At 58.3% G+C, this 11,079-nt stretch overlaps 2 protein-coding genes across 2 annotated transcripts; one reads left to right on the forward strand and one right to left on the reverse strand.

Moving 5' to 3' along the window:
* Positions 1–786: 786 nt before the first annotated feature.
* Positions 787–3,497, forward strand: LOC136479269 (uncharacterized). The gene is made up of 5 exons (XM_066477193.1): positions 787–1,079; positions 1,308–1,704; positions 1,790–2,406; positions 2,484–3,093; positions 3,378–3,497. Exons 1-5 carry the CDS (start codon positions 787–789, stop codon positions 3,495–3,497), a joined length of 2,037 nt encoding a protein of 678 aa, XP_066333290.1.
* A 5,028-nt stretch (positions 3,498–8,525) lies between these two features.
* On the reverse strand, positions 8,526–9,089 carry LOC136479271 (uncharacterized). The gene has a single exon (XM_066477194.1). It carries the CDS (start codon positions 9,087–9,089, stop codon positions 8,526–8,528), a length of 564 nt encoding a protein of 187 aa, XP_066333291.1.
* Positions 9,090–11,079: the final 1,990 nt, after the last annotated feature.

Consider the following 11,079-nt stretch of genomic DNA (forward strand, 5'->3'; position numbering starts at 1 on the left):
TCGGGTAAGTCCGAGTGGAGGCCAATGCGCCATTCGATAGGGGTCGGCTAGCGGTCTAGAGACGCACTCCAAAAGTACCAGAGGGCTTCTCTAGTGGGTCCCAGGTCCATTCGATTGGCCCTGGGGGCTCGATGCCTCCCTACGATGGGATCCCATTCGGAGACCTCCCTATCGGTCTTGGACACGACTTAGGGCATCCCGAGCGATCGCTTGCTCGAGCCTCAGCCATGTATGGGCTCGCCCATAGTTGTCGCTGACTCTGTTGTCCTAAGGCGGCTATCGAAACCCTCCAGGGCCCAGCCTTCGAACCCCTAGACCGTAGCGGGCTCGGTGCCCAGTTCCTTCGTTTGAAAGGAATCAGGTGGGGGATATTTCCCTCCCGTCGGCTGACAACGGCAGGCGCGCCTTTTGAGGCAGTTTTTTCAGGGAGGCGGGACGGCGCCTGCTGCTACTGCGGTCAGACACGATGTGGTGTCAGCAGATGGGACATAAGTGTGCGTGCGATTAATAAGGAAAATGTGGGCGCGTGGGCGGTAAAATCGGATCTAGATTTACTGTATCAGACTTGAGGGAAACTTCCCCGATTTCGTTGCCTGTCCATTTCGTCCCCTTCCTACATAAATAAGTAACAAGCCTCACCCCTCCCCTCCTTTCCTTGCCTGCATCCGCCTTTGCTACCCTCGAGTTGTTGCCAGGAACAGAGAGCGCCGGGGAGAAGAAGGGAGAAAGGAGAGGGAGAGGCAAAGGGCGTGTGTTACCGTTGAAGTCGCATCCTCCGCCGCACTCATGGCAGGTGGCGCTGTTGTCCTCCAGACGGATCCTTGGGGTCCATCTAACATGTCCATGGAGATTCTACGATCGCTCATCGACGACGGTCTTCTCCGCTCGGTCACTGACCCCAACAGGCTGGAGTGGATTGCTCCGGGGCCCAAGCCAGAGCTGAGGCCGCGTGACGGCTACATCATGAGCTTCGTGGCCTTCCACGAGCACGGCCTCGGCCTACCGACGGATCGGTTCATGCGGGCGCTTCTGCATTACTACGGCGTGGAGCTCCACAACTTCAACCCCAACTCCATCGCGTAGGCGGCCATATTCGTCGCCGTCTATGAGGGGTACCTGGGCAGTGCTCCCCATTGGGAGCTGTGGCTTCACCTCTTTCGGGCGGGGCATACCACCAAGTCGACGGGCACGACGGGCACGAGGAAGGCGACGAGGGCCGGCGACTGCACTCTCCAAGTGCGCCAAGACTGGCAGCACCTCTACATCCCAGCCTAGCTTGCGTCGACCAACCGTCGTTGGTACACCAGCTGGTTCTACCTCCGCAGCAATGATGGTGGACTTCCCCCCTACACCGGGCGGGTCGTGGAGAGCCAGCCAGAGAAGTGGTGGTTCGGCGTCCCGAAAGAGGATCAGCCCAAGCTACAGCCGCTCCTAGAGGGGCTGGAGAGGCTACGTAGCCATAGCCTTATGGTGGCTATGGTCGTGGCGGCCTTCCACCGTCGGAGGGTGCTGCCGCTGATGGCTCAGCGGTGGTGCTTGTTCGAGATGACACCGGATGAGCCGATTGAGGGCATCCGGATGTCCGTCGTCCCCCTCTCCGATGAGGAGATTCAACGTCGGGTGAGGGAGACGGTGGAGGGGCGGCTGAAGATCGGTGGTCTGACCCCCATCGCGATGCACCCATTGTGGGGGTTCCTTTCCCTGGTAAGTCACGCGCCGCTGCAGCCCCTGAGGCCTCCTCATTCCTCATCGTTGCCTGTTCCCTTATTCGTGTTCGCCGTTTCTACAGGGGATGAGGGATGTGCAAGCCTCCCCACCGCCCATTCCCGAGGACGCAAAGCGGCGGGCGGTGAACCGAGCGCACGCTAAGGCGCAGAAGAAGAAGAAGAATGCCGAGGAGGCAAAGGGTAACAGGAAGATCCTCGAGCATGAGGAGCTAGAGAGACGTCATCGGAAGCAGAGGCACGAGGGTCTCCCGGTGGAGCTGTCTCTGTCACCATCATCGGTGAACCCTTCGAGCGATGACGATGACGACAGCGAGGTGGGGCGGGGTCCCCTGGACTACCTCCCTAACGTTAGGGGGATGGCGCTCGGGGCATCGGCGAGTGGCCCGACGTCTCCGGGAGAAGGAGGGGAGGGCGCCTCGGGGCTGGCGATCGCCCGCCCCAGGGCTGAGGCTGACACGCCCAAGGCACAGGCGTTAGGGAAGCATGCCATCAGCCCAGTGGGCTCGACAGTGGAGGTGGAGCAGGCGGCGGTGGGGGTGACGCAAGCACCTCCGCAAAAGGTTGAGGGGGCGCCAGAGTCCGGCGAGGGCCGGCTAGCACCGGCGGACATGGGGGCCATGCCACTGGCACCGTTGTGGAGGAGGGACGCAGTGTCGAAGCGGTTGTGTCCCCGCTCGAGGTGAGTGTTTTGTCAATGGTGTTTTTAGCATCTCCTGCTCGTCCCTTGGTCGTATGCTGACCGTGCTTTGCCTTCAGCCGGAAGCGTCAGGCGGAAGTGCCCGTCCTGGCGCCACATAAGGCGCTTAAGGTGAGCACCGGCTCCATCGCCCAAGGGGTGGTGGAGGCGCAGTCCACCATACAGCGTGGCGCAGCGTCGGCGAGGACCAACCCGAAGGAGCCGGTCGCCCAGGGAGGGGCTACCGAGGCTGTCACGGAGCAAGCGGAGGAGGAGGAGTCTATGCCCCAAGAGGCCGAGGCCCACAAATCAGATGGGGCCGAGGCGCCCTCAGTTTCTGAGGCTACCGAGGGCGAGGCCGAGGCGATGGAGGCCGAGGCGCCCGAGACCACCGAGGCCAAAGTGGTGGGGACTGGAGCCTCCAAGACCACCAAGGCTGGGGTGGCGGGGGCCGGCGTGAGCGCGGCGAAGCCAGCGGCCCAGAAAGTGGAGATAGAGGCGAGGCAAGCCTCAACACCACCGCCGGTCCAAGGCCCGCCATCGTTGCAAGAGAGTGCCCGGGAAGTGGAGGTCCACTCGATCTCCTCCGATGATACTTCCCGGGGGAAGGAGGTGGTGGATACTAGGGTGGCCAGTACCATGGAGTTGCCGGCTCCGGCCTCCAGTGAGGGAAGCTCGGCCCTCGTGCGAGTACAACCCGAGCCCCGCGGGTGGGATCACCCACATGTCTTGTGGTGGAGCCGAGATGACCCTGAGGGGGAGCCCCTGTTCGCCCTCGAGGACGTGGCCGAGGGGGGTCGTTGGGACACCTTCGAGCAATACCTCCATCTGGCGGAGCGGTCGCTGCGGACAGCGCTGTCCATCGTGGCCAACGATCTGCCCGGGGTCGCCCAGGTACGCGCCTTCTTTTCTCGTGCGGTGTCATCTTCCTCCGAGTTTTCTCGCAGTACTTGACCCCTATTTTGCCTATCCAGGAGCTCAAGGCCCGGTCTCTTAGGAAGTCGTTGTTCCTCCGGCGGGAGAGGGACATCTGGGATCAGCTCTGGCGGCAGTGGGAGCTGCTCGCTAATGCCAACGAGCTTCTGTCGACGTAGAGCACGGAGGCGGAGGACCTCCGCCTTTGCTGTGCTGATATGAAGGCCGAGGTGGCCACGGCCCGGGAGCAGGCCACCCCTTTGGTGGCGTGGATTAAGGAGTTGGAGGAGGAGCTAACCTGGGTGGCCGGTGATCGGGATGCCTTCAGGTCCCGGGCTGCAGAAGCGACGGCCTCCATCAAGGCCATTGCTGGGCAGCTAGGTGCGGAGCAGAGCACGCACCTTCTAACGAAAGGTGCCCAGGCAGAGGCCCTTAAGGTGGCCGAGGCCTCCTGGGTCGAGGCCTTATCCTGGAAGGGAAAGGTTGAGGGTGAGTCTTGTTCCCCTTGTTTTATTTGTTTTTCTTGCGTTCGACCCCTAACTCCTTGACGTGGTGCAAAACTAGAGAAGGAGGCTTCTAGGGCGGCCGAGGCCTCTTGGGTTGAGGTCCAGCGCTAGAAAGAGAAAGCCAAGGCCTCTCGGGTCGAGGTCGAGCACTGGAAAGAGAAAGCCGAGGGTGAGTCCCATAGGCCTCTCGCCCCTGTTTGGCTTATTTTCTTTTACGCTTAACCCATCCTGCTTGTTTTGGTGTAGGGTTGGAGAAGGAGGTCTCCCGGGTAACTGAGGCCTCTATTGCAGTGCAGGCGGTGCTCAAGGCTGAGATCGGGGAGCACAACGTGCTGCAGAGCGCTGCTCGTACCATCTGTGAGGCCTTGGAGGTTGAGGGGGTCGAGTCGGGCAGCTCCCTTAGGAGCCGCCTGACTGCGTTGAGTGGCCAAGTGTGCGAGTGACTCCGGGGGGTGCTGCACACGGGCGTCAAGTGCGCCCTGGTCGTCGTCTCCTTGCACTATGCCGGTGTCGACCTCGAGGCCATCAGCAACGGCTATGTCCTGGCTTAGGATGACAAGGAGGCCAAGGAGGAGGTCATGAAGCTAGAGGAGGCGACTGAGGCCCCTAGCACGGCGCTGGCCAGTTTGTTCGAAGAGGAGGTGGTTCCTCCCTCGCCGTCCGCCGATGCAAGAGACCCTGAGCCTTGACCGGGGCCAAAGGGGCCATGTAAATGGATTAGGATTTTGCGCTGTTGTGCCATAATGTTCGTGGCCATCGAGGCCCTTTCAGTACTTGTGTATTTACGTTTTTAATCGTTTTATTGTATTTCCGAGCCTCTGCCCTCTGTCTTGCCTCTGATCATATCATTTGCAGAAAACTTCCTCAGAGCCTAAGCTGCCCCTCGGGTAAAAGGTGGTGAGGGAGTTGCCATAGCCCGGAGGCGTAGGCAATTCTTGCGGCTCGGCCAGCCTTTTGGCCCTGAGACAGAATTTCGGTCCTTAGGTTTTTATAATCAATCTGTCAGAGCATGCTACAGAGTTTGGCGTAGAAATTTATTCAAAAAACGATTAAAAATGGTGTATGGGACTTAGGGGGGTTCCCCCCTTCTAGCCCCCGAGGGAGGCTCGGTTCTGCAGAGGCAGAGCCGAGTCTCCCTTGAAGCGTTATCGTAAAGCCTTTGCTCTCTGTCCCGTTTTTTAGACAAGTCCTTTGCAAAAAACTCCCTCGGAGCCAAAGCTACCCTTTCGGGCGAAAGGTGGTGAGGGAGTTGCCGTAGCCCAGAGGCGTAGGCTGTCTCACGGCTCGGCCAACCTTTTGCCTTCGAGGCGAACTTTTGGTCCTTAGATTTTTTACAATTGATTTGTCGTAGTACGCGACAGGGTCCCATCGACGGGGGGTTTCTCAAAAAATTAGAACAACTAAAGAACGCTTCTTTAATGTATTTCGAGAAACCAAGTATACAATGCTTGGAAATTTAAGGGTAGAAATGACGTAGCTGTTCTATGTTCCAAGCGTTGGTGAGGATTTTGCCCTTCTCATTGGCTAGCTTGTAGGTTCCGGGCTTTAGCACTTGGGCGACGATGTACGGCCCTTCCCATGGCGGGGTCAGCTTGTGGCGGCCCTTGTTGCTCTACCTCAGTCTCAGCACCAGGTCGCCCACCTTCAGGTCTCGGCTTCGAATGCACCGAGCTTGATAGCGTCGTAGGGCTTGCTGGTACTTGGCTGAGTGTAGCAGTGCAACGTCTCGGGCTTCCTCCAGCTGGTCAAGGGCGTCCTCGCGGGTAGTGCGGTTGCTTTGCTCGTTGTAGGCTTGTAGCCTCGGGGAACCGTATTCTAAGTCAGTGGGGAGGACAGCCTCGGCTCCATAGACCAGGAAGAACGGTGTGAACCCCGTGGCTCGGCTCGGAGTGTTCCTTAGGCTCTAGATGACTCATGGGAGTTTAGCAAGCCATTTCTTGCCAAATTTCTTCAACCGGTTGTATATTCTTGGCTTGAGGCCATGTAGGATCATGTCGTTGGCACGTTCTACTTGGCCGTTCATCCTAGGGTGTCCTACGGCCGACCAGGCCACACGGATGTGGTGATCATCGCAGAACGTCAGGAACTTGTGGCCAATGAATTGTGTCCCATTGTCAATGATGATGGTGTTTGGAACCCCGAACCTGTGGATGATATCAGTGAAGAACAACACCGCTTGCTCGGATTTGATTCGAGTGATCGGACGAGCCTGGTCCACTTGGAGAACTTGTCGATGGCTACCAGCAAGTGGGTATAGCCCCTGGGGGCCTTCTGCAGAGGCCCAAACATGTCCAGCCCCCACACGGCGAATGGCCATGTGATGGGGATGGACTAGAGGGCTTGGGCCAGGAGGTGCGTCTGCCTCGCATAGTACTAGCATCCCTTGCAGGAGCGTACTAGCTTGGTGGCGTCAGCAACCGCCATTGGCCAGTACAACCCTTGGTGGAAGGCATTTCCGACGAGTGTCCGAGGCGCTGCATGGTGCCCGTAGGCTCCCACGTGCAAGTCCCGAAGTAGGGCTTGGCCTGCCTCAGGGGTGATGCACCATTGGAGAATGCCAGATGGGCTTCACCTGTACAACTCACTGTTGCTTAGGACGTAAGTTTTGGCTCACCACGCAAGCCGTCGGCCTTCGGTCCTGTCAGCAGGAAGCTCTCCTCGAACGAGGCAATCTAGGAACGGGACTCACCAGTCCATACCCTGGTCGGCCTCGGGAGACTCCGTGTTGATTTCCATGACTTCGGGCTCGGCCGCGGGGGTCTCGGTGGCAGAGGGGGCCTCGGACCCTTCGGTGGGCTCAACCGGTGGGCCCTCTTCCACCGCCAAGGCGTAGTCGATGGAAGGCTTGTGGAGGTCTCTGGCGAAGATGTTTGGGGGGACCGGGGCCCGTGCCGATGCCATCTTTGCTAGTTCATCCGCGGCCTCATTGAATTTTTGCGCAATGTGGTTGAGTTCGAGACCGTCGAACTTGTCTTCTAGGTGACGTACCAACTGGCAGTACACCTCCATTTTGGGGGTCATGGCAGTTTGACTCCTTCATCACTTGATCGACGACGAGCTACAAATCGCCTCGTATGTCGAGACGCCGTACTCCAAGCTCGATGGCGATCTGCAAGCCGTTGATGAGAGCCTCGTACTCGGCCACGTTGTTGGAGGCGGCGAAGTGAAGCTGGATCATGTAGCGTATGTGCACTCCGAGGGGTGAGACAATGAGCAGACCCGCGCCTGCCCCGGTCTTCATCAAAGACCCGTCGAAGTACACGGTCCAGCATTCTGCCTGGATTTGAGCAGGTTGCAGTTGGGTGTCAGTCCATTCAGCCACAAAGTCGGCCAAGACCTGGGATTTAATTGCCTTTCGAGGCGCAAAAGATAGGGCTTCCCCCATGAGTTCGACAGCCCACTTGGCTATTCTACCCGAGGCCTCCCGGTTTTGGATTATCTCTCCTAGGGGGAAAGACGACACCACGGTCACCGGGTGGGACTCGAAGTAGTGACGCAGCTTGCGTCGAGCCAAGACTATGGCGTAGACCAGCCTCTAGATGTGGGGGTAGCGTGTCTTAGTCTCAGAGAGCACCTCGCTGATGAAGTAAACAGGTCGTTGGACGGGCAGAGCATGCCCCTCTTCCTGCCTCTCGACCACTACGGCCGCGTTGACCACTTGGGTTGTTGCGGCGACATAGAGTAAGAGGGCCTCGCCCTTGGTTGGCGGTACCAGGATGGGAGGATTGGTGAGCAATGCTTTGAGCTTGGTGAGGGCTTTCTCAGCCTCGGGGGTCCAAGAAAAGCGTTCGGATTTTCTCAAGATGCGGTATAGAGGCAAGCCTTTTTCGCCAAGGCGCGAGATGAAGCGGCTCAAGGCCACAAGGCATCCCATAACCCTTTGCACTCCCTTGAGGTCTCGGATTGGACCCATGTTGGTCATGGCACAGACTTTCTCCGGGTTGGCCTCGATGCCGTGCTCTGAGACTATGAATCCCTAGAGCATGCCTCGGGGGACCCCGAAGACACACTTGTCGGGGTTGAGCTTGGTGCCCTTCTCTCTGAGGCATCTAAAGGCTATCTTCAGGTCATCGACGAGATCACTGGCCTTTTTGGACTTGACCACGATGTCGTCCACGTAGGCCTCGATGGTTCTCCCGATGTGCTCGCCAAAGACCTGGGTCATGCACCGCTGGTATGTGGCCCCTGTGTTCCTGAGGCCGAACAGCATAGTCACATAGCAGTACATGCCGAATGGAGTGATGAAAGAAGTCGCGAGCTGGTCAGACTCTTTCATCTTGATTTGATGGTAACCGGAATACGCATCAAGGAAGGAAAGGGTTTCGCATCCCGCAGTGGAGTCGACAATTTGGTCGATTAGAGGTAGTGGGAATGGAACTTTTGGACATGCTTTATTCAAACCGGTGTAGTCTACACACATCCTCCACTTGCCACTTTTCTTCTTATCTAATACAGGATTAGCTAACCACTCTGGATGGGACACTTCCTTGATGAATCCGACCGCCAAAAGCTTTTGCACCTCTTCACCGATGGCCCTATGCTTCTCCTCGTTGAATCAGCATAGGCGCTGCCTCACCGGCCTGGAGCCAGCCCGGATGTCCAAGGCGTGCTCGGCGACATCCCTTGGTATGCCTAGCATGTCTGAGGGACTCCATGCGAACATATCGACATTTGCGCGGAGAAAGTCGATGAGCATGGCTCCTATTTGCTGTCGAGGGTGGCGCTGACCTTCAGCGCTCGGCCGTTGGGGTGAGCGGGGTCGATCGGGACGAACTTGATGGCCTCTATGGGCTTGAAAGTCCTGGCACGATGCTTGGTGTCGAGCGCCTCGCTACCAAGCTGGTCGAGGTTGATGATGAGGGTCTCGGCCTCCATGAGAGCCTCGGCGTACTCAATGCATTTGATGTCGCAGTCGTATGCATGCTCGTACGTGGACTCGATGGTGATGACGCCGTAGGGCCCCGACATCTTAAGCTTGAGGTAGGTGTAGTTGGGGACCACCATGAACTTGGCGTAGCATGGGCGCCCCAAGATGGCATGATAGGCCCCCTTGAACCCAACCACCTTGAAGGTGAGGACCTCCTTGCGGTAGTTGGAGGGAGTGCCAAAGCAGATGGGCAAGTCGATGTGCCCAAGGGGTTGCGTGCGCTTCCCCAGCACAACGCCATGGAAGGGTGCGGCACCACCTCGGAGCCGTGACTGGTCGAGCTCCAAGAGCTCCAGGGTGTTGACGTAGAGGATGTTGAGGCCGCTGCCTCCGTCCATAAGCACCTTGGTGAGCCGGGTGTTGCCGATGATCAGGTCGACGATGAGTGGGTACTGCCCGGGGTTTGGGACATAATCAGGGTGGTCATCCTGATCAAAGGTGATCACCTCCCGAGACCATTCGAGGTACTGGGGAGTGGGCGTTGTGTACCTCAGGGAACCCGCCATCCCTGTCGTTGTCCCTGTCGCCCGCGTCCTTCTTGGTGTCATCGTCGGGGAGCCCGAGCCTAGCGTAGTAACGCCGGAGCATGGTGCACTCCTCGAGGGCGTGCTTCACCGGGCCCTGATGGTTAGGGCAGGGCTTCTTAAGCATGTCGTCGAAGAGTCCGAGGCCTCTGGGGCCTCGGGGATTCTTGCGATCTGCTACGGCGACTAGGCCAGCTTCGAGTGTTGAGACTTGCGGTCTCAGACAATGTGGAGGAGGTAGAGGCCTCCGCCCGCCAAGCGCTGCCCTTAGGCGGAGGCATGGGAAACTAACATGACAAGCGGGCATGTAGGGAAAAGGCACATAAAACTAGGGTTTCATTAATTCATTCACCAACCTGGCGTACTATTACAAGTGTTCCCTATTTATAGGGCTCAACTACCACTTTTACAGAGTTTACAATAGTACCCTTCAACTACTACAGTACATTCTTGGTATATTCCATCACTCGCCTTTCCTCTTGGGGGTAATCTTGTCATGTCACCCTCAGGTACTGGGCCTGCGTGATCAGCCGGCCCATCAGGCCTCAGGATTCGGCGATGGGCCTTTAGGCCTCCGCCGTCGGTCTCCGCCCCATCAGGCCTTAGGATTCGTCGATGGGCCTTTGGGCCTCCGCCGTCAGTCTCCGTCCCTAGGACGCCGAGGCCGCAGACCCCCGACACCCAGTATTGCCGTCCTCATACTTGGGTCTTTGCCCCTAGGAGTGGAGGCCGAACCGGCGCGCCCGCGCCGTCCACAAGCGCCTTCCTCTAGTTACCTACACACACACGTAGTAATGTTGGCACTTGATTAGCCTTGCAGCAGGGCGGCCTCCGCCTCCTCCGGCCGGAGACACCTACGAGCTAGCCGGGCGGAGGCTGCGCCAGGGTCACCGGCAGCATCCTGCAAGCAGTCTGAGAAACCATCATCTTTCTAGGTCTGGAGGTGAGGTTGCTGGGCCTTTGCTTAGGTAGTTGGTCGGAGACGTCTCTGCGAATTGCTGGCCGTGCAGGTCTCCACCACTCTCGGAGGCCGTGTTACAACAGTTCCCCCCTTTTGAGACCATGGTCACGTCTCCGACCGATCCCCGTAGGTTCCCCCCTGGCCCGCTCTAGCGTGGCTGCTAGTCTTGTCATAGTAGCCGTTAGGCTGCAAAACTAGCCGTTGTCCTGCGCTGTGGCCGTTTACGTCGTATTGCTTTCCGTTGTATACCTTGCTACTTCTTCGGAGATGACCATTGGGCGGCAAGCGAATTCTCCAGAGATGACCATTGTGCAGCGGGAGCCGAACCACTCGCCCGCGGCCTATATAAGTGCGGGGTTGGTGGTGGGGTTCCCCCCACACTGCTCATTCGCTTTCCTTGCCTCTGAGAAATCGCTCTCTGCTCTCTTCGCTTTCGCCTGAGCAGCCTTCACGTGTTCCGTCTTTCCGCTTGCGTCTTCCGCCTAGGCTACCACCGCGGTGACTTTCTTTTCCGCCTCCACCCATACTCGCTGGCCCGCCCGCCTTCTTCGGACCCTATCGCCACTTTCTCGGCGTTAGGGCCACCGGCTAGAGTGCGCGCTTTGAGGAGTGCATGCTTGCCTCCGCCTTCGCGTTGGAATTTGAAAAGCTAGTGGAGGAGGATTTGGATAGTGTCTCCACGTCCGTTGGAGACCTGATCACTGCAGATTCCAGAGACATGGCGATAAAGTCCTGGGATTTCGGCCCCTCCTCCGTTACTGAAGAGGCGGTCGTGGAGATGTTGAAGGAATCGTATTTTCCCTCTTCGAGGGTAAAAATCCCTCCGCCTGGGCAGACTGTTCC

This window comes from Miscanthus floridulus, chromosome 9 (genome assembly GCF_019320115.1).
Source record: "Miscanthus floridulus cultivar M001 chromosome 9, ASM1932011v1, whole genome shotgun sequence".
In the NCBI taxonomy this organism is placed as follows: domain Eukaryota; kingdom Viridiplantae; phylum Streptophyta; class Magnoliopsida; order Poales; family Poaceae; genus Miscanthus; species Miscanthus floridulus.

What these genes read in the sequence shown, in the direction of transcription:
- LOC136479269 (XM_066477193.1), top strand. Translation starts at nt 787, where the DNA reads ATGGCAGGTGGCGCTGTTGTCCTCCAGACGGATCCTTGGGGTCCATCT. An exon ending in TTCAACCCCAACTCCATCGC is followed by an intron (nt 1,080 to 1,307) that starts GTAGGCGGCCAT and finishes TTGGTACACCAG; the next exon opens with CTGGTTCTACCTCCGCAGCA. An exon ending in CGGTTGTGTCCCCGCTCGAG is followed by an intron (nt 2,407 to 2,483) that starts GTGAGTGTTTTG and finishes CTTTGCCTTCAG; the next exon opens with CCGGAAGCGTCAGGCGGAAG.
- LOC136479271 (XM_066477194.1), bottom strand. Translation starts at nt 9,089, where the DNA reads ATGGACGGAGGCAGCGGCCTCAACATCCTCTACGTCAACACCCTGGAG.